The sequence below is a fragment of the Somniosus microcephalus genome, chromosome 6 (assembly GCF_052327205.1).
Source record: "Somniosus microcephalus isolate GS21.2 chromosome 6, FLI_Smic_1.0, whole genome shotgun sequence".
Classification (NCBI taxonomy): domain Eukaryota; kingdom Metazoa; phylum Chordata; class Chondrichthyes; order Squaliformes; family Somniosidae; genus Somniosus; species Somniosus microcephalus.
This window is the reverse complement of record NC_140992.1, coordinates 241,124,942-241,146,533: the sequence shown is the minus strand read 5'-3', so window position 1 is coordinate 241,146,533 and position 21,592 is coordinate 241,124,942. Positions and strand designations below refer to the sequence as shown.

General features: G+C 46.5%; 1 protein-coding gene across 7 annotated transcripts in view; it reads right to left on the bottom strand.

Annotated features, from left to right (window-relative positions):
* The window catches only part of fanca (FA complementation group A), a 93,294-nt gene that overhangs the window by 33,331 nt on the left and 38,371 nt on the right, over window positions 1-21,592 (bottom strand). For all 7 annotated transcript variants that reach the window (XM_085991630.1, XM_085991629.1, XM_085991628.1 and 4 more), the window contains exons 18-24: window positions 21,412-21,500; window positions 19,609-19,669; window positions 19,379-19,428; window positions 17,642-17,718; window positions 15,947-16,054; window positions 10,824-10,957; window positions 504-574 (exon numbers count right to left, since the gene is read on the bottom strand). In XM_085991630.1, coding sequence (XP_085847756.1) covers window positions 504-574; window positions 10,824-10,957; window positions 15,947-16,054; window positions 17,642-17,718; window positions 19,379-19,428; window positions 19,609-19,669; window positions 21,412-21,500 — 590 coding nt within the window. The remainder of the gene's footprint in view (window positions 1-503; window positions 575-10,823; window positions 10,958-15,946; window positions 16,055-17,641; window positions 17,719-19,378; window positions 19,429-19,608; window positions 19,670-21,411; window positions 21,501-21,592) is intronic.

Genomic DNA, 21,592 nt, shown 5'->3' with positions numbered 1-21,592 from the left:
AGATATCTAAGAGAAGGTTGTCTTTTGGGCTAGGAAACTATGCTTAATCTGGGGGGGGAGAGGAAGCCAACAGGAAAGTGTCAGCTTTGAAAGTGTTTTTAAAAAAATCAAATATAATGCAAAGGAATCAGGTTGTATTAGCAAGTTAAAATAAACAAGATGTTGTTCGGAACTAGGATTTGTACATCAGGATCTCCATCAATAAAACAGATTCTGTCTGAAACAAAGTTAGATGTGGATTTTTGTTCAAATCTCTACACAAGTACATATTTATATTTCTAAATAATTGTTTTCAGTTAGAGACAACAGATATTCACACAGACAAATAGCACTACTCAGTGAACAGGTTTTAGGCCATTTGCTGCTTTTTTACCACATATGACAACAGGTTGAGTTTGATGCAGAGACCAATACCCGTTTCCTAATGAGTAGTAGAAGTGATGTTTTTCCTGCCATTCAATTTACCTGTGCTCATTGCTGCTTAATTCACAACAGTGTCTTACCTCTGTGGTGGGTTGAAGTTTGAAGCTGTAAGAAATGTCTGACAAAAGCTCTTCAACAGGAGGTCTCTGACCTGCAAGTATAAACACATAGTTACAGCACAGCCTGAAATAGATTATTTATCCCTTTTCCAAAGCTGTTTTGGCATCTGTTAGAAGCACAAATTACAACAATTATGTAGTCTTATGACTATAGAAATAATCAGTATTTTCAACCTTACTAGTGTACAGTCAAATGGATTTCCAGGATGGTAAAGATTTGAAATGCATTGTGGCTTGCTGGGCCGCTTGAGGGGGCATGTTTCCCCTGGCTGGGGAGTCCAGAACTAGGGTCACAGTCTCAGAATAAGGGGTTGGCCATTTAGGACTGAGTTGAGGAGAAATTTCTTCACTCAAAGGGTTGTGAAACTTTGGAATTCTCTACCCCAGAGGGCTGTGGATGCTCAGTCATTGAGTATATTCAAGACAGAGATGAATAGATTTTTGGATACTAAGGGAATTAAACAATATGGGGATAGTGCGGGAAGGTGGAGTCGAGGTAGATCAGTCACGATCTTATTGAATATCGGAGCAGGCACGAAGGGCTGAATGGCCTACTCCTGCTCCTATTTCTTATGAAACACTATCTGAGTAATACAATTTTTATTTTCACTAATGACACATCATTTACAAGAAAAAAAATCAAACTTAGAATGAGAACAGGCCACTGGGCTCATCAGCCACTCAGTCCATGCATGATATCTCAATCATGACTCTTCTTTTCCTTTTCCCACTTACCTAAGATCCTTCTACTCTATTCCCAACTCTCAGAGCCATTAATACCTCGATACTGTTCAATCCACTTTCTCAACAGGTCGTGATCCAATTCCATCTTAAGGGTTTGAATGGACCTAGAATGAACTACATTATCTGACAGTCTGTTCCACAAGCACTATCCTATGGGAAAATCTCTCATCTCCTTCCAGGCTTGTGAACTTTGTAACCATTCTGTGATCACTGACCAAGCTAAATAGTCTGCTGAAACGCTACCTCTTTATTCTGAACACCTGCATCACACACATTCTCAGTTTTCTTTTCTCTGGCGAAAATAAATTCAATCACCCGAGTCATTCTTCAGAACTTAAACCACTAAAAGGACTAGAATTGCCCTCATCGCTCTTCTGTGAATTCTTAACATTCATCAATAATGTGAACAGCAGGAGGCCCGGGACAGATCCGCTTTGGCTATTGCTCCTAGGCAAAGCATTTACGAATGTACGAAAAATGACAGACAGGAAAAGACCGACTGGTCCATCCAGCCCAGCACATCCCATCCAGTCTTTTTTTAAACTTGGGATGTGGGCGTCGCCGGCAAGGCCAGCATTAATTGCCCATCCCTAATTGCCCTGGAGAACGTGGTGGCGGTGAGCCACCTTCTTGAATACAACCGAGTGGCTTGCTAGGCCATTTCAAAGGGCAGTTAAAAGTCAACCACATTGCTGTGGGTCTGGAATCACATAGGCCAGACTAGATAAAGACAGCAAGTTTCCTTCCCTAAAGGACATTAGCGAACCAGGTGGTTTTTTACGACAATCCCGTAGTTTCATGGTCACCATTACAGGTAATATTTTTTAATTCCAGATTTATTTAAATTCTCCAGCTGCCGTGGTGGGATTTCTACTCACGTCTCCGGATCATTAGTCTAGGCCTCTGGAATACTAGTCAAGTAACATAAGCACTATGCTACCACAGTTGTGATGCCTTTTGCACCACAATACATACGCTTGGCACCCCTCCCCCACCCCCCCCCCAGAACATAAGAATTAGGAGCAGGAGTAGGCCATATGGTCCTTCAAGCCTGCTCCACCATTCAATAAGATCATGGCTGATCTTCAACCTCAACTCCACCTTCCCACCCAAAAGGAAAATCTCAAGGTGTCTTTTAAGTATATTAAGGGCAAGAGGATTGATGCACTATCAGCAACACCAAAGACTACGAGTTGAACTTATACGAAGTAGGCTTTTATTGACTAAGAACTGGAGCATGCCTCTGCTAGTGGATCCATCCTAAGAGCTCCCGGGGGGAAGGGTGGTGAGTCACCTTTATACCCGGGCTTAGGGGTGGAGCCAGGGGCGGAGACATGCCCGGACCTGTACAGAGTTAACAGTGGTTTACCACACAGACATGTACAGAGTTAACAGTGGTTTACCACATTCACCCCTCATTTAAAAAAAAGAGTCCGGCGGGGTGAAGTGTTTCAAAAGTTCGTATACGAAAGTCTCTCCGGGGGTCTTGTCTGCCGTAATGATCTTCGTGGTGCCGGTTGCAGCGGTTCTTTGCCCGCGGCCGCTTCTCGCGTGGGACGGAGCACTGGCGTGTCGTCCTCTCGGGGTAGGGATGGCACCGGCATGTCATCAGTTCTTGGTAGACACCCCGGTGGTGCGTCGTGGGTAGTGGTGGTGGGTGGAGGTAGTGGATGGTGATCGATGGTGTTTCGGGTGGTACCTGAGGGTGCGAGGTCTCGAATTGAGACTGTGTCCTCCCGCCCGTCAGGATACGCCACGTAGGCGTACTGTGGGTTGGCGTGGAGGAGGTGAACCTTTTCGACCAGGGGGTCCGTCTTATGGCTCCTCACGTGTTTCCTGAGCAGGACGGGTCCCGGAGACGTCAGCCATGGCGGTAGTGATGTCCCCGAGGTGGATTTCCTGGGGAAGACGAAAATCTTCTCGTGAGGGGTGGCGTTTGTGGCAGTACAGAGCAGTGATCGTATGGAGTGGAGCGCATCGGGGAGGACATCTTGCCAGCGGGAGATTGGGAGGCCCTTGGATTTTAGGGCAAGCATGGCGGTCTTCCACACCGTTGCGTTCTCCCTCTCTACCTGTCCGTTACCCCGGGGGTTGTAGCTGGTAGTCCTGCTCGTGGCTATGCCCTTCTCGAGCAGGTACTGGCGCAGTGCGTCGCTCATGAACAACGAGCCCGTCGCTGTGGATGTAATTGGGGAAGCCAAATATGGCGAACAGGTCGTTGAGGCACCTGATGACTGTGGCGCTGGTCATGTCCGGGCAGGGGATGGTGAAGGGGAAACGGGAGTACTCGTCAATAATATTGAGGAAGTACGTGTTGCGGTCAGAGGAGGGAAGGGGCCCCTTGAAATCGACGCCGAGACGTTCGAAGGGGCGGGTGGCTTTAATCAGGTGTGCCCTGTCTGGCCTATAAAAATGCGGTTTGCATTCGGCACAGACCTGGCAGTTCCTGGTCATGGTCCTGACCTCCTCGATGGAGTAAGGCAGGTTGCGAGCTTTAATAAAATGGAAGAACCTGGTGACCCCCGGGTGGCAGAGATCATTGTGGAGGGTCCGTAGCCTATTGACTTGTGCGTTGGCACATGTCCCACGTGATAGGGCGTCTGGGGGCTCATTAAGTTTCCCGGGCCGGTATAAGATATTGTAGTTGTAGGTGGATAACTCGATCCTCCACCGCAATATCTTATCATTTTTGATTTTCCCCCTTTGTCTGTTGTTAAACATAAATGCTACTGACCGTTGGTCAGTGAGCAGGGTGAAACGTTTACCGGCCAGGTAATGCCTCCAGTGCCGTACAGCCTCCACTATCGCCTGGGCCTCCTTCTCGACTGAGGAGTGTCGAATTTCGGGGCCCTGGAGGGTCCGTGAAAAGGCGGCCACGGGTCTCCCTGCCTGGTTAAGGGTTGCGGCGAGGGCGAAGTCGGATGCATCGCTCTCCACTTGGAAAGGGATGGACTCATCCACTGCGTGCATTGTGGCCTTCGCAATGTCCTCTTTTATGAGGGTGAAGGCCGCACGGGCCTCTGCCGTCAGGGGGGAAGGAGGTTGACTTGATGAGGGGCCGGGCTTTGTCCGCATGGTTGGGCACCCACTGGGCGTAGTAAGAGAAGAACCCTAGGCATCTCTTCAGGGCTTTTAGGCAGTGGGGGAGGGGTAGTTCCAGGAGGGGGCGCATTCGGTCGGGGTCGGGGCCGATGACTCAGTTTTCCACGACGCAGCCAAGAATAGCGAGGCGCGTGGTGCGGAACATACATTTTTCTCTGTTGTATGTCAGATTCAGCCGTTGGGCCGTACGGAGGAATTTTTCTAGGTTGGCGTCGTGGTCCTGCCGGTCATGGCCGCAGATGGTGACGTTGTCTAGATAGGGGAAGGTGGCCTGCAGCGCGTTCTGGTCAACCATCCGGTCCATCTCCCTTTGGAAGACCGAGACCCCGTTGGTGACGCCGAAGGGGACTCGGAGGAAGTGGTAGAGGCGACCGTCAGCCTCGAAGGCCGTGTACTGGTGGTCCTCAGGCCTGATGGGGAGCTGGTGGTATGCCGACTTCAGATCAATCGTCGAGAATACCCGGTATTGTGCTATTTGGTTGACCGTGTCAGATATGCGGGGAAGTGGGTATGCATCTAATTGCGTGTATCGATTGATCGTCTGGCTGTAATCAATAACCAGGCGCTGTTTTTCGCCGGTCTTCACTACCACCACTTGGGCTCGCCATGGGCTGGTGCTGCCCTCGATAATCCCTTCCCTCAGGAGTCTTTCTACTTCTGATTTAATAAAGCTCCTATCCCCGGCACTGTACCGCCTGCTTTTAGTAGCAATTGGCTTGCAGTCTTTGGCGAGGTTAGCGAACAACGGGGGGGGGGGGTTTGACCTTCAGGGTGGACAGGCTGCATACTTTGCGCGGCGCCGTGTTTAAATTCTGCCGGCTGCAGACTAAGTGGGGGCAGGGGCCCGCCATATGCCATCATGACGCTCTCCAGGTGGCACTGGAAGTCTAATCCTAGCAGTACGGGAGCGCAGAGCTGTGGCAGGACGAGGAATTTAAAATCTCTGTACTCCACGCCGTTCACTGTCAGAGTCGCTACACAGTAGCCGCCGACGTCCGCCGTATGGGACTTGGAGGCCATAAAGACCTGGTGGCGTGTGGGCATAACCGATAGGGAGTAGCGTCGCACCGTGTCGGGGTGGATGAAGCTCTCCGTGCTTCCGCAGTCGAAAAGGCAATTTGTGGCATGGCCATTTACCTTTACGTTCATCATGGACCTGGCTAGTTGATGGGGCCTAGATTGGTCCAGGGTGATGGAGGCCATCGTCGAGGTCGGTGGGTCGCTGTAGTATTCGCCCGCGCCGGGGGCCTGGTCCCGAAATGGTGTCCAAGATGGCGGCTCCCCCGTGGCTGGTGGTGCCCAAAATGGCGGCCCGCACGTCTCACACGTGGTTGGTGGGGTCCAAAATGGCGGCCTGCCCGGTTCACACGCGGCGCTGCTGGAATTGGGGGTCGATTTCGCCCTGCACACTCTCGCGTAGTGGCCTTTCTTGCCGCATTTGGAGCAGGTCGCGTCCTTTGCTGGGCATTGCTGTCTGGGGTGCTTGGCCTGGCCGCAGAAGTAGCATTTCTGGCCTCTGGTCATTGCAGCTGTAGTTGGGCTGCTGGCGGCTTGTGGCCTTACCGGGTCCCAAGATGGCTGCTCCAGTGACATCCACGTGGCCATCCGGTCAGGGGGGTAGGCGTCCATGTTCTGGAGGGCCACGTCTAACGAGTTAGCGAGGGCCACCGTCTTCTGCAGGTCGAGCCCCCTCTGTTCCAGCAGCCTCTGCCGAGTATAGTTGGACCTGATGCCGGCTACGTAGGCGTCTCGGATCAGGTCTTCCATGCATTCCTTGGCCGTCACCGCTTTGCAATTACAGGTCCGGCCGAGGACTCTCAGTGCCAGTAAATATTCGGCGCCCGATTCCCCGGGGCGCTGTTTTCGGGTAGCCAGGAGGTGTCTGGCGTAGACCTCGTTAACAGGTCTCACGTATTGTTCCTTTAGCGTCGCGATGGCGGCCGCGTAAGTTGTGGCATCTCGGATGATCGAGTAGACTCGGTGGCTCACCCGTGAGTTCAAGACAAGCCGTTTCGCGTCGTCTGTAGTGACGGTAGTGCTGGAGGCCTCCAGGAAGGCTTCGAAACAGCTCAGCCAGTGTTCAAAGTTATTGGCTGCATCTGCTGCTTGAGGATCCAGGTCTAAACGTTCCGGCTTCAAGATTTGCTCCATGTCGAAAATGTAGTCAATAAAATTGATGCACTATCAACAACACCAAAGACTACGAGTTGAACTTATACGAAGTAGGCTTTTATTGACTAAGAACTGGAGCATGCCTCTGCTAGTGGATCCATCCTAAGAGCTCCCGGGGGGAAGGGTGGTGAGTCACCTTTATACCCGGGCTTAGGGGTGGAGCCAGGGGCGGAGACATGCCCGGACCGGTACAGAGTTAACAGTGGTTTACCACACAGACATGTACAGAGTTAACAGTGGTTTACCACAAGGATAACCAGGGAAAGAGTAGGGCCCATTAGCGACCAAAGTGGCAATCTGTGTGCAGAGCCGGAAGATGTAGGTGAGGTTTTAAATGAATATTTTGCATCTGTGTTCACTATGGAGAAGGACAATGAAGGCATAGAAATCAGGTAGGGGGATTGTGATATACTTGAACAAATTAGTATTGAGAGGGAGGAGGTACTAGCGGTTTTAGCAGGCTTAAAAGTGGATAAATCCCCAGGCCCAGAGGAGATGTATCCCAGGCTGCTGTGTGAGGCAAGGGAGGAGATTGCAGGGGCTCCGACACAAATTTTCAGAACCTCTCTGGCCACAGGGGAGATGCCAGAGGACTGGAGGACAGCTAACGTAGTACCATTATTCAAGAAGGGTAGTAGGGATAAACCAGAGAATTACAGTCCAGTGAGCCTAACATCAGTAGTAGGGAAATTATTGGAAAAAATTCTGAAGGACAGACTTAGTCTCCACTTAGAGAGGCAAGGATTAATCAAGGATAGTCAGCATGGCTTTGGAGATCATGTCTAACCAATTTGATAGAATTTTTCAAGGGGGTGACTAGGTGTGTGGATGAGGGTAGTGCAGTTGATGTAGTCTACATGGACTTCAGTAAGGCTTTTGACAAAGTCCCGCATGGGAGGCTAGTCAAGAAGGCAAGAGCCCATGGGATTCAGGGCAATTTGGCACATTGGATCCAAAATTGGCTTAGTGGCAGGAGGCAGAGGGTGATGGTCGAAAGTTGTTTTTGTAACTGGAAGCCTGTGTCCAGTGGTGTAGCGCAGGGATCGGTGCTGGGTCCTTTGCCGTTTGTAGTGTACATTAATGATTTAGATATGAATGCAAGAGGTATGATCAGTAAGTTCGCAGATGACACAGAAATTGGTGGAGTGGTAAATTGCGAGGAGGGAAGCCTCAGGCTACAGGACGATATAGACGGGTTGGTTAGATGGGCAGAACAGTGGCAAATGGAATTTAACCCTGAAAAGTGTGAGGTGATGCATTTTGGAGGACTAACAAGGCAAGGGAATACACAATGAATGGTAGGACCCTAGGAAGGACAGAGGATTCGAGGGACCTTGGTGTGCATGTACATAGATCCTTGAAGGCAGCAGGACAGGTAGATAAAGTGGTTAAAAAGGCATATGGGATACTTGCCTTCATTAGCCGAGGCATAGAATACAAGAGCAGGGAGGTTATGATGGAGCTGTACAAAATGCTAGTTAGGCCACAGCTGGAATACTATGTGCAGTTCTGGTCACCACTAGGAAGGATGTGATTGCATTGGAGAGGGTGCAGAGGAGATTCACCAGGATGTTAGTCACGGACCATCATCAAAGACCCTACCCACCCCAGCCAGTCGCTCTCCTGCCATCTGGGAGACACTACAGATGCATTCGCACCCGAACGACCAGATTTAGGAACAGCTTCTTTCCCAGGGCTGTCATCCTACTGAACTCCACAAATAAACTCTAAAGCCTGCACATCTGCCAATGCACTTTATTATGGTTATGTTAATGTATTACAAGCCAAATGAATGTTGAATGTTTAAATGTCTTAATCTAAATGTACACTCTCGGGAGCCGCAAGCCTACATTTCGTTGTACTGCACTTGTGCACTAACAATGACAATAAAGTTGATTATTATTATTATTATTATATGATTATTATTATTATTCAGCTATGAAGAGAGACTGGACAGGCTGGGGTTGTTTTCCTTAGAGCAGAGAAGGCTGAGGGGGGACCTGATTGAGGTGTACAAAATTATGAGGGGCATAGATAGGGTAGATAGAAAGGAACTTTTCCCCTTAGTAGAGGGGTCAATAACCAGGGGGCATAGTTTCAAGGTAAGGGGCAGGAGGTTTAGAGGGGATTTGAGGAAAAACTTTTTCACCCAGAGGGTGGTTGGAATCTGGAACTCACTGCCTGAAAGGGTGGTAGAGGCAGGAACCCTCACAACATTCAAGGAGCATTTAGATGAGCACTTGAAACATCATAGCATACAAGGCTACGGACCAAGTGCTGGAAAATGGGATTAGAATAGACAGAGCTTGATGGCCGGCGCGGACACGATGGGTCGAAGGGCCTCTTTCTGTACTGTATAACTCTATGACTCTATCCCCATATCCCTCGATTGTCCTAGAGCCCAAAAATCTCGGCCTTGAACATACTCAACATCTACAGCCCTTTGGGGTTGAGAATGCCAAAGATTCACAACCCTCGGAGTGAAGAAATTCCTCCTCATCTCAGTCTTAAATGGCCGACCCCTTATCCTGAGATATGCCTTCTAGTTCTAGACTCTCCAGTCAGGGGAAACATCCACTCAGCTTCTACCCTGTCAATCCCTCTCAGTATCATATCTGTTTCATTCTTCTAAACTCCAGAGAGTATAGGCTCAATCGCTCCTCACAGGACAACGCTCTCATCCCAGGGATCAATCTACTGAACCTTCATTGCACCGCCTCCAAGGCAAGTATATCCTTCCTCAGATAAGGAGACCAAAACTGTGCACAGTACTCCAGGTGTGGTCTCACCAAGGCCCTGTACAATTGTAGCAAGACTTCCTTACTCTTATACTCCAACCCCCTTGCAATAAAGGCCAACATGCCATTTGTCTTCCTAATTGCTTGCTGTACCTGCATGCTAACTTTGTGCGTTTCCTGTATGAGGACACCGAAATCTCTCTGAACACCAACAGTCTGTGTGGAGTTTGCACATTCTCCCCGTGTTTGCGTGGGTTTTCTCCGGGTGCTCCGGTTTCCTCCCACAGTCCAAAGATGTGCGGGTTAGGTTGATTGGCTATGATAAATTGACCCTTAGTGTTAGGGGGATTAAATACGTGGGGTTACGGGGATCGGGTGGGATATGTGTCGGTGCAGGCTCGATGGGCCGAAATGGCCTCTATCTGCACGGTGGGGTTTCTGTGATTCTGTGATCTGTGATTTAATAGTTTCTCACCATTTAAAAAAGATTCTGTTTTTCTGTTCTTCCTACCAAAGTGAATAACCTCACATTTCCTCACATTATACTCCATCTGCCACCTTACTGCCCACTCACTTAACCTGTCTATATCTCTTTGCAGGCTCTTTACAGCTTACTTTCCCACCTATCTTTGTATCATCAGCAAACTTGGATATATTACACTCGGTCCCTTCATCCAAGTCATTAATATGGATTATAAATAGCTGAGGCCCCAGCACTGATCCTTGCGGCACCTCACTACTTACAGCCTGCCAACAGGAAGCCATGAAATCTCCTAGAAGATGCAAAAAAAAACAGATAAACACCCAGGCCAATTAGGCTTGGGGGGGGGATCTGGAAAATTGCTCTCCGGCCCCCTTAGGAATTCAAAAACGAGTCCAGGAGACCACTCTGGCCCTGATTACCTCTTGTACAAGGAGATGTCCAGCTCTCACTTCAGATGGCAGCAGAAAGAAATGGGGAAAAAATTGGCAGAGTCTGGAATTCGAGGGGTAGTTTGCTGACCCGTTTCAAAACCTGTTGAACTTTACCAAAAGCTTGCTGAAAGTAGCACAAAGCTACCTTTGGTTGGGTTTTAAACAAGGTGGAGAAGCAGGTTCTTTTAATGTTACAGTTAGGTGTGGGGGATAGCGTTAATGGTGTATCCCTGCCTCCATTTCCAGTTCTTCCTAAGCAGCTGTTACCACAATATTTTTGAGCCACAGAGAATGAAAATCGTGCTGACTCTGTAACTGATCTTATGCTTCGAAACATGGACTGAAGCTGTTCAGGGCACGGAGTAGAGTACAAGAAAATGGTGCCAATATCACACCTGAACAATTTACACAAATTAAACAACCAGATAACAAAGTTATACGATAATCTGCATCATCACACAAAATGCAACATTAAACAAAGTATTTCCCACACACACACACACATTGTCCGCACACAGCCAATATTTGTATACAAACATTGGCTAACAGTATGAACCTTAGAAAGCCCCTTCAACCAATAATTCAATATCAGATCCAAAAGATCACTCACCTCCAACTCTAGAGGACTCACTTTTGGTGCGGCAGTGTCTAATCGGATTGGTTTATCCATTGCAGTGTAATCATCACCATCGTCCATCATAGTTTTCAGCTGACCAGAGATTACAGCAATCTGAGCAGAAACAACTAGAAAAGAATTCAGATCATTACCACAAACAAATGTATTTTCGACTTAAGTGAAGATACACTAAGAAAAAGAGGAAGATCCAATTTCACACAATTTAAGTAACTTATGATCTATCCTACATAATTAATAATAACGAGAAAGAATATGGGTATGCTTTTTAAATCAGAGTTGTTTTTTTTTTTTTAAATACCTCTGTCCTGGGAAAATGACCTTCCTTGTATCCCAATATAAATTCCACTGCTCTCTGTCCAGAGCAAGATATTTGACTCCAGAGTGTCAGCCTTTCCTCAAATGGGAGCACTCTCACCTCGGAGTCAGAAGGTTGTGGGTTCAAGCCCCACTCCAGAGACTCGAGTGCATAATCTAGGCTGATGTCTTATGCTGCACTGTCGGACGTGCCATCTTTTGGATGTGATGTTAAACGGAGGCCCTGTCTGCCCGCTCAGGTGGATGTAAAAGATCCCACGGCACTATTTCGAAGAAGAGCAGGGGAGTTCTCCCCAGTGTCATAAGAACATAAGAAACAGTAGCAGGATGAATTAGCAGCGCAAATAGAGGTAAATGAATATGATATGATTGGGATTACGGAAACATGGCTCCAGGGTGACCAAGGCTGGGAACTCAACATACAGGGGTATTCAATATTCAGGAAATATAGGCCAAAAGGAAAAGGAGGTGGGGTAGCATTGCTGGTTAAAGAAGGGGTTAACACAATTTTAAGGAAAGATATTGGCTCCGATGATGTGGAATCTGTATGGGTAGAACTGAGAAATACCATGGGGCAGAAAACGTTAGTGGGAGTGGTGTATAGACCCCCAAACAGTAATGCAGAGGTTGGGGATGGCATTAAAAGGGAAATTAGAGAAGAGTGCAATAAGGGCACATCAGTTATCATGGGTGACTTTAATCTACATATAGATTGGGCTAACCAAATTAGTAACAGTACTGTGGAGGAGGAATTCCTGGAGTGTATACGGGATGGTTTCCTGGACCCATATGTCGAGGAACCATCTAGGGATCAGGCCATCTTAGACTGGGTATTATGTAATGAGAAAGGATTAATTAGCAATCTTGTTGTGCGAGACCCCTTGGGTCGGTGCGATCATAATATGATCGAATTCTTCATTAAGATAGAGAGTGAAGTAGTTAACTCAGAGACTAAGGTCCTGAATTTAAATAAAGGGAACTATGATGGTATGAGACGCGAGTTGGGTAGGATTGATTGGGTAATGTCACTCAAAGGGTTGACGGTGGATAGGCAATGGCAAACATTCAAAGATCGCATGGATGAACTACAGAATTTGTTTATCCCAGTCTGGCATAAAAATAAATCAAAAAAGGTGACTCAACCGTGGCTAACAAGGGAAATTAGGGATAGCATAAGATCCAAAGAGAGGACATATAAATTGGCCAAAAAAAGCAGCAAACCTGAGGATTGGGAGCAGTTTAGGATTCAGCAAAGGAGGACAAAGGGATTAATTAAGAGGGAGAAAATAGATTATGAAAGTAAGCTGGCAGAGAACATAAAAACTGACTGTAAAAGCTTTTATAGATATGTGAAGAGAAAAAGATTGGTGAAGTCAAGCGTAGGTCCCTTACAGTCAGAATCAGGGGAATTTATAATGGGGAACAAAGAAATGGCAGACCAATTAAATACATATTTTGGTTCTGTCTTCACAAAGGAGGACACAAATAACCTCCCAGAGCTGTCAGGGAACATAGGGACTAATGAGAGGGAGGAACTGAAAGAAATCAGTATTTGTAAGGAAATGGTGTTGGGGAAGTTGACTGGATTGAAGGCTGATAAATCCCCAGGGCCTGATAATCTACATCCTAGGGTACTTAAGGAAGTGGCCCTGGAGATAGTAGATGCATTGCTGGTCATCTTCCAGAACTCGATAGACTCGAACAGTACCCATGGATTGGAGAGTAGCTAATGTTACCCCACTATTCAAAAAAGGTGGTAGAGAAAAAGCGGGGAATTATAGACCGGTAAGCCTGACATCAGTAGTGGGGAAAATGCTAGAGTCCATTATAAAAGATGTAATAGCAGAGCACTTGGAAAGCAGTGACAGGATCGGACAAAGTCAACATGGATTTACAAAAGGTAAATCGTGCTTGACTAATCTACTGGAATTTTTTGAGGATGTAACTGGTAAAATAGATAAGGGAGAACCAGTGGATGTGGTGTATTTGGACTTTCAGAAGGCTTTCGATAAGGTCCCGCATAAGAGATTAGCGTGCAAAATTAAGGCACATGGGATTGGGGGCAAGGTATTGACTCGGATAGAGAACTGGTTGGCAGATAGAAAGCAAAGAGTTGGAATAAACGGGTCGTTTTCCGAGTGGCAGGCAGTGACTTGTGGGGTACCGCAGGGATCGGTCCTAGGACCCCAGCTGTTCACGATATATATTAATGATCTAGACGAGGGAATTGGATGTAATATCTCCAAATTTGCAGACGACAGAAAGCTGGGTGGGAGGGTATGCTGTGAGGAGGATGTCGTGAAACTCCAGTACGATTTTGACAGGAACATGGCAAATGCACTATAATGTGGATAAATGTGAGGTTATCCACTTTGGTGGCAAAAACAGGAAGGCAGATTATTATTTGAATGGCAATAAATTGGGAGAAGGGGAAGTGCAAAGAGACCTGGGTGTTCTTGTGCACCAGTCGCTGAAGGTAAGCATGCAGGTGCAGCAGGCGGTTAAGAAGGCAAATGGTATGTTGGCCTTCGTAGCGAGAGGGTTCGAGTACAGGAACAAGGATGTCTTGCTGCAGTTGTACAGGGCCTTGGTGAGACTGCACCTTGAGTATTGTGTGCAGTTTTGGTCGCCTTATCTGAGGAAGGATGTTCTTGCCATGGAAGGAGTGCAGCAAAGATTCACCAGGCTGATACCTGGGATGGCAGGAATGACATACGAGGAGAGATTGTGTCGATTGGGCTTATACTCACTGGAATTTAGAAGATTGAGAGGGGATCTCATCGAAACCTATAAAATTCTGTCAGGCCTGGACAGGCTAGATGGAGGAAGGATGTTCCCGATGGCCGGGGAGTCCAGAACTAGGGGTCATAATCTAAGGATAAGGGGTAAGCCATTTAGGACTGAGATGAGGAGGAATTTCTTCACCCAGAGAGTGGTGAACCTGTGGAATTCTCTGCCACAGAGGGCGGTGGAGGCCAATTCATTAAATATATTCAAGAAGGAGTTAGATATATTTCTTAAGACTAAAGGGATCAAGGGATATGGGGAGAAGGCAGGGACAGGGTACTGAATTTGGATGATCAGCCATGATCTCATTGAATGGCGGAGCAGGCTCGAGGGGCCGAATGGCCTACTCCTGCTCCTATCTTTTATGTTTCTAAGTAGGCTAATCAGCCCCTCGAGCCTGCTCCGCCATTCAATAAGATCATGGCTGATCCAATCTTGGCCTCAACACCACTTTCCCGCTCTCTCCCCATACCCCTTGACTCCCCTGTAGTTCAAATGTCTGTCAATCTCCACCTTGAATATATTCAATGACTCCGCCTCCACAGCTCTCTGGGGTAGAGAATTCCAAAGATTCACGACCCTCTGAGAGAAGAAATTCCTCCTCATCTCCGTCTTAAATGGGCAACCCCTTATTCTGAAACTATGCCCCCTAGTTCTAGATTCCCCCATGAGGGGAAACATCCTCGCTGCATCTACCCTGTCAGCACCCCTCAGAATCTTATGTGTTTCAATAAGATCACCTCTCATTCTTCTAAACACCAATGAGTATAGGCCCAACCTGCTCAACCTTTAAGTCAACTGCTTCATCCCAGGAATCAACCTAGTGAACCTCCTCTGCACTGCCTGCAACGCAAGTATATCCTTCCTTAAATATGGAGACCAAAACTGTACGCAATACTCCAGGTGCGGTCTCACCAGCACCCTGTAAAGTTGCATCAAAACTTCCCTACTTTTATACTCCATACCCCTTGCAATAAAGGCCAACATTCGTTAGCCTTCCTAATTACTTGCTTTACCTGCATGCTACCTTTTTGTGTTTCATGTACTAGGACCCCCAGATCCCTTTGTACCGCAGCATTTTGTAGTCACACTCCATTTAAATGGCTAATATTTAAATCGCTCAACCGACATCACTTAAAAAATCCAAATTATCTGGCAATGTTCCCATTAAGCTGCGCGGCGGTCAAGAGGGCCCGGCTTTTGAACGGAACATCTGCGCATGTGCAGAAATTTGAATGGGCCACGCACCCAAAACAAAATAAGAGGGAACATTGTTATCTGGTCATTATCGCATTGCTGTTTGTGGGGCCTTGCTGTGTGCAATTGGCTGCTGCATTTCCTACATCACAACGGTGACTACACTTCAAAAGTACCTCATTGACTGTAAAGTGCTTTGGGACATTCTGAGGCCGTGAAACGTGCTACATAAATGCAAGTTCTTTCTTTATCGTCTTGCCTTACATCTGTAACATACTCATCTTGTCTCGGTGTTGTCTCCGTAATGAAAGGCATTTGTTACGTGAACAACTCGTTACCCTAACTCAGAACGCCCAACCAGAAGGACCAGTGGACTGCTCCTACCTTCCAACCAGTCTGGCTTGGGTGGTCCTACCAGGAGTTATATTCCTGCCAGCCAAGGTCAAGGGAACACACAAACCTTCTCACCATGTTAAGGTGCAGTCCAAAATTGTTCAGGGGCATACTGAAAGAATGGAGAATATATCTAGGAACATATAGGACCGGAAAAGTCCATTTTAGTCCATCTGGCTGATCCCAGAGTTCAAACACAGAATACACAAATTGCTATCTTTATCCCTCAATTTATTTTGTTGCCAAATGCCCGTCTAACGCCCTCTTAAAATTACAGATGTTATTCGCCTTGAAAACTGGTGCACACAGGCTTAGGATGTTAAAGATTGGCCCCATTGAGTTCATTTCGTTTCTCAATCTTGATATTCACCACCATAGTCATTCTACCGTCATGCCATGCCTACCATCACCATTGCTTGGACTAGTGGCCATTCTCCTCAGCTCTTCGAGAGCAGCTGTCAGGACCCCAATCGGTTCCATCGGATGCTGCATTTCCTCAGACACAGAAACACCTGATTTCAAAACAATAAACTGATAAAAGATCCATGATTTGTGCCAAGTTATTTAATAGCTATTTTAATGTTTGGATGTCTAACAAAACTCACAATGTACACCATTCTAAAGCACTGAGCTTCTTTTACTGTGAAAAAAGCCATCAACGTACCAGCATGAGATTTTATAATGCATTTATACACATAACCAGTCAGAAGTATATTTGCACATAATAAATTCTTGGTGCCTTTAGCTAAAAAGAGACTTTCCATTTGTAAAATTTGCACATTATAGTTAAGTCGCAGGAGTGAGGGGAGGGAGAGTGCAGAGGAGAAGGAGCAGGAGAGGAGGGAGAGTGGGGAGGGAGAAGGAGCCGAGTGAGGGGCGGGAGAGTGGGGCGGGGCGGAGAGGCAGGAACGAGGGGAGGGAGAGTGGAGAGGAGAAGGGGCAGGAGCGGCGGGGAGGAGAAGGGGGGGGGGGGGGAGTGGAGAGGAGAAGGAGTTGAGTGAGGGGAGGGAGTGTGGGGAGGAGCGAGGGGAGGGGGAGGAGGGAGAGTGGAGAGAAGGAGAAAGGGCAGGAGAAGAGGCAGGAGCGGGGGGGGGGCAGGAGGGAGAGGAGTACGACGAGGAAGATAAAGGTTGAGCCAGTAGTGCAAAAGGGGGAGGAGGAGGAGGAGGGTCATTTTAATATTACCCTTCTCCCCTATTCTTTCCTTTCCCCCCTCTCAATATCCTCTTCCTCTCTCTCATCCCTCTCCCCATCCTCATCCCACATTGAAATGCTGCTCAGTGGGGGTGTGCAGGGGGGAGCTGCAATTGGGATGTGATGCTTTGTGGGGATGTGGTGTAATTTTGAAATGTTGTTTATGGTGAGGATGGATGTGCAAGGGTATTATGAATGGGAGTGGATTGTGCGTATGCGTGTGGCAAAAAGGGGTGAAGAGGGCTGGGACATCGGACAGAGCAGTGGCTGGGAAGTTAGGGAATGCTGCTTGGTGGGGCCTGGAGGGGCGAATCGAATGATGCCTCACTGAGTGGAGGAGGTCACTACTTTCATTGCGGCTCATCGGCTGCTGTATACCGTGGGCTCTGTATGATAGGAAGCAGTTCAGCTCAAGTCCATTAATGTTGGTGCAGAAGAACCTGCAGGTTCAGAGGGCGGGAGCAGTAATGCCGGAGGGAGGAATGGCATATGGGGTTTTGTGAAAACGGGAATGGGAGTGGTGATTGAGTATTATGAGCTAGATTTGATTACCCCGTGTGTTGAAAACAGCGCAGTGCCAACTGTATCAGGTTGCAATCAAGAGAGTCTTTTTCAAGGAAACATGGGCCTGAGACAGGAAAAGAGCTAACAGGCTGAGAACTCTTAGGAAACATAGCAACAAGGATTATCAGTATGGAGAGTTTTTTTTAAATCATCTACAACAAACAACCACTTCCATATTCAATGAGAGGAGGACTTTAGGTTCAGTACAGTGGGGTTGAACGTTAGTTAAGCCCCACTGAATTTAACGGGCCACATACAGTCTAAAAAATACATATATAATACCCCTGTATATACACACACATATATACAATAACAATCTACAGATACAGTTTTATTCTAACCTTCAAGCAGTCGCTGTTTCTCTCTTTTGCATGCGTGAACATAGCTTGAGTACACATTATCTGGTATTTTATCTGCTCTGGTGGAAAAAAAAGTGAAGACCATCAACTACAGCAGGGCATGATAGAGAACACCAAAATGAGAAGAAACTCGATTGAGAGTCATAACCTGCGGTCACCTGACTAAATAATATAAAATGTTAACTGCAATGCTTGCTGGATCACAAGATCAGAAATAATAGCTTTGTAAATAATAAACAGTGGCAGCAGTTGACATAATACTCTTGGACCAGCTACTATGCAGGCAGAGACGCACAATGTTTCTATGATGGAATTGTCTCAAAGGGACTCTATGGGGGTACCACCATAAATCAAACTTGGAATAAACAGAACAGGTGGCCCTAATCAGTCAATGCCCATAAAACTTAATTTGGCCTCAAGGACCCATCGGAGTTTACTTAAATGAAAGGCTGAAGCACTTTTCTCTAGAAGAGAGAAGGCCGAGGGGTGACCCGATAGAGCCCTTTATATAATGAAAGGGTTCGATAAGGTGGGCGTAGAGAAAATGTTTCCACCTGTGGGGGACTAGGGGCCATAAATATAAGATAATAAGCACCAATAAATCCAATAGGGAATTCAGGAGAAACTTCTTTACCCAGAGTGGTAAGATTGTGGAACTCGCTACCACAAGTAGTGGTCAAGACAAATAGCATAGATGCATTTAAGGGGAAGCTAGTTAAGCACGAGGGAGAAAGGAATAGAAGGGTATGCTGATAGAGTTAGATGAAGAGGGGTGGGAGGAGGCTCGTGTGGAGCATAAACGCCAGCATAGACTAGTTGGGCCGAATGGCCCGTTTCTGTGCCGTAGACTCGATGTAACCAGTGGGCTCTAACTGATCCAGGCTCTGAAGTCTTTTCCGCAATTCTACATCCCTAGTCCTCTCCACGTCTTCATAATCTTTGTCCAGAGTCCTCTCTATAATTTTCCTTCCAGGTCACTTTGTCTCTCCTATTCTAAAGCAATTGAAGGTACGGTAGCACAGTGGTTATATTACTGGGCTAGTAATCCAGGGGCCTGGACTAATAATTCGGAGACTTGAGTGCAAATCCCACCACGGCAGCTGGGGAATTTTAATTCAGTTAATTAAATAAATCTGGAATTAAAAAAACAAAACAACTGGTTCACTAATGTTCTATAGGGAAGGAACTCTGCCGTCCTTACCCAGTCTGGCCTATGTGGGACTCCAGACCCGCAGCAATGTGGCTGACTCCGAAATGGCCAATCAAGCCAGTCAGTTGTACCAAACCGCTACAACAAAGTCAGCACAGTGTGAGTAGCTTCACAAGGACTGCAGCGGTTTAAGAAGGTGGCTCACCACCACCTTGCCAGCGATGCCCACATCCTGTGAATTAATAAATAAAAAATAGCCCAAGGCATATGGCGATAAAGGTAATAGTAAGCCCTCGACAACACCAGTTGGAGAAGTGTAAAGTTTCCTTTACTCTGGCTAAACTATTAATCCCAACATCAGGTAAGGTCCCTATTCCCCAAATTTGAAATTTCCACACTAGCTATCCTGATGTCACCTGAGTGAGGCTGTCATTTAACACTGACAGTTTTGTGCTTTAGATTCAAACCAAAACTAGTTTTATTCAGCAGTTGAAGAGACAGTGTTCAGACCCACTATTTGCTTAGTCCCTTAGAATATTCTAATCTATAGGTTTGAAGTGGTCACTTACTTTTTCAGGGAGTCAATAAAGACCATGCATGAATCCAGGGAGACAGGCAGCTGTAAGTGACAATGCAGCAAGTCATTGCCATTAACAATGAACCATTAGGCATTTCATTTTATAAAACTAGATGCATCAATTGTGACAATTTCACAATATTACCATGTACTATTGCTCACAATGCATTTTATATACCATCACAGTTCAACCTTTAACATTAAGATACAAGAAATACAAACCACACGAGGGGTAAGCAGAGCAGGCAGAAACCGTGTCAAGTAATATGGTCTTCGGAAAATGCTAGGAGAAAAAAAAAACGTATAGTTTTTGTTCATTTGAAATTGGAAGAACGGTTAATCTGCCTATTGTAAAATCAGTTTGTTTTTAATGATTAAACATAAGTTATTGTTTGTTGATAGATAAGGCTTTCAAGTTGAATATTCCAAATTCTGAATAAAAACACTAAAATAAAGTTCTTGAAAAGCAGTTTTATATTTTTTTAATTATTCATTCTAGGGATGTTGGCAAGGCCAGCAATTATTGCCCATCTCTTGTTGTCCTGATAACTGCCCTCTGAAGTGGGCGAGCAAGCTGCTAAGAGTCAACCACATTGGTGTGGGACTGGAGTCGCATATAGGCCAGATCGGGTAAGGACGGCAGATTTCCTTCCCTAAAGGAAATTAATGAGCCAATTGGGTTTTTACGACCCTCCAACAGCTTCATGGTCATGTTTTTTTCTATAAACTGATATCAGTTTTTTTATTTCCAGATTTTTAAATACTGAATTCAAATCTTCTGCTATTCCAACATCCAAAGTAGCGATATTAAACACAATCATGTCAGTCTGCATGATTTTCTGATGGGGGTTGAAGAAAATGGCTTCGGTTTTCCCAACATTTAAAATGGAAGAAATTGCAGCTCATCCAAAACCGCACGTCAGACAATAGTCGGACAGCATGAGGCAGTGGAGGGGGTTCAGGTGGTCGAGCTGGGTGTCATCAGCGTACATGTAGAAGCTGCCCTCATGTCTACAGATGATGTCACCAAGGGGCAGCCTGTAGATGAGGAAAAGGAAGGGGATACAGGAAACTTTGTGCTATCCGACACCGACGGGACCGAGCTGTTGCCGTTCCCTCAAAACTGCCGGACATACCAGCGTTAATGTTGAAGCATACGGAGCTTTTCATCTCCGTATCTGACAACAAACACTGTTGCTTAGCAACAGCTTCTAAACAGCCGGCCCGTACCTTGGAAGCGTCTCTCTGAAGCTGTTGCTAAGCTACAGAGACTTTACAGAGCCTGATTGTTTGGAAAAAAGCCACGAGAAGAAAAAAAACCTAACAAAACGGCTCCTGATTTTTGCCGGTGGCTCGAGCTTGCCGGACATTTAGCCTCCGGATAACACAAAGTTTCCTGTAATTATGAGACTTCCAGGGGTAAAAGTGCAGGGGATGGGTAATTGCTGGAGACGCTCTGACTATGATAGCGAAGAGTGGAACCAAGTGAGGGCAGTCCTAAGGGAGGTGACGCATTGGAGGAGGATGGTATGGTCGACCATGTCAAAGGCTGCAGAGAAGTGAAGGAGATAAAATATACCATGGTCACAGTCATGGGATGTTATTTGTGACTCTGGTTAGGGCCGTTTTTGTGCTATGGTAGGGATAGAAACAGGGAGTTGTGGAAAAGATGGGCATGTTCAAAGATTTTGGAAAGGAAAGGGAGGTTTGAGATATGGCGGCAGTTTGTAAGGACAGAAGCGTTTTTTTGGAGGGGGGGGTGGTGGGTAGATGATGACAGTTTAAAAGGATGGGAACCCGAGGAGAAGGAATTACTTACAATGTCAGTTGCCATGGGGGCCAGGAAGGGAAGTCAGGTGATCAGCAGTTTAGTGGGAATGGATGTCATGGATGAGATTAATCCGGAGATTTCTAACTTCTTTTTCTAAACACTTTTGCAATATAAGTGTACAACACAATCAATTCCTACAAAAATAAATCAAACCTCCCAAGCAGATCTCATTACTTGGAAGCCTTGTGCTGTACCTTGCCTCCATTACACTGGCCGGGATCTTTCCACTGTTTTCAAATATTAGAATAGCTTTCTCAACGTCCTGCAGGGCTTGACACTGGGGCTACAGAAAGAGTTTTAAACAATTAATCACACTGTAAAGCAGAATATTTCCTTTCAGATACACAATTGTTACACCAAATAGAGCTGAACAAT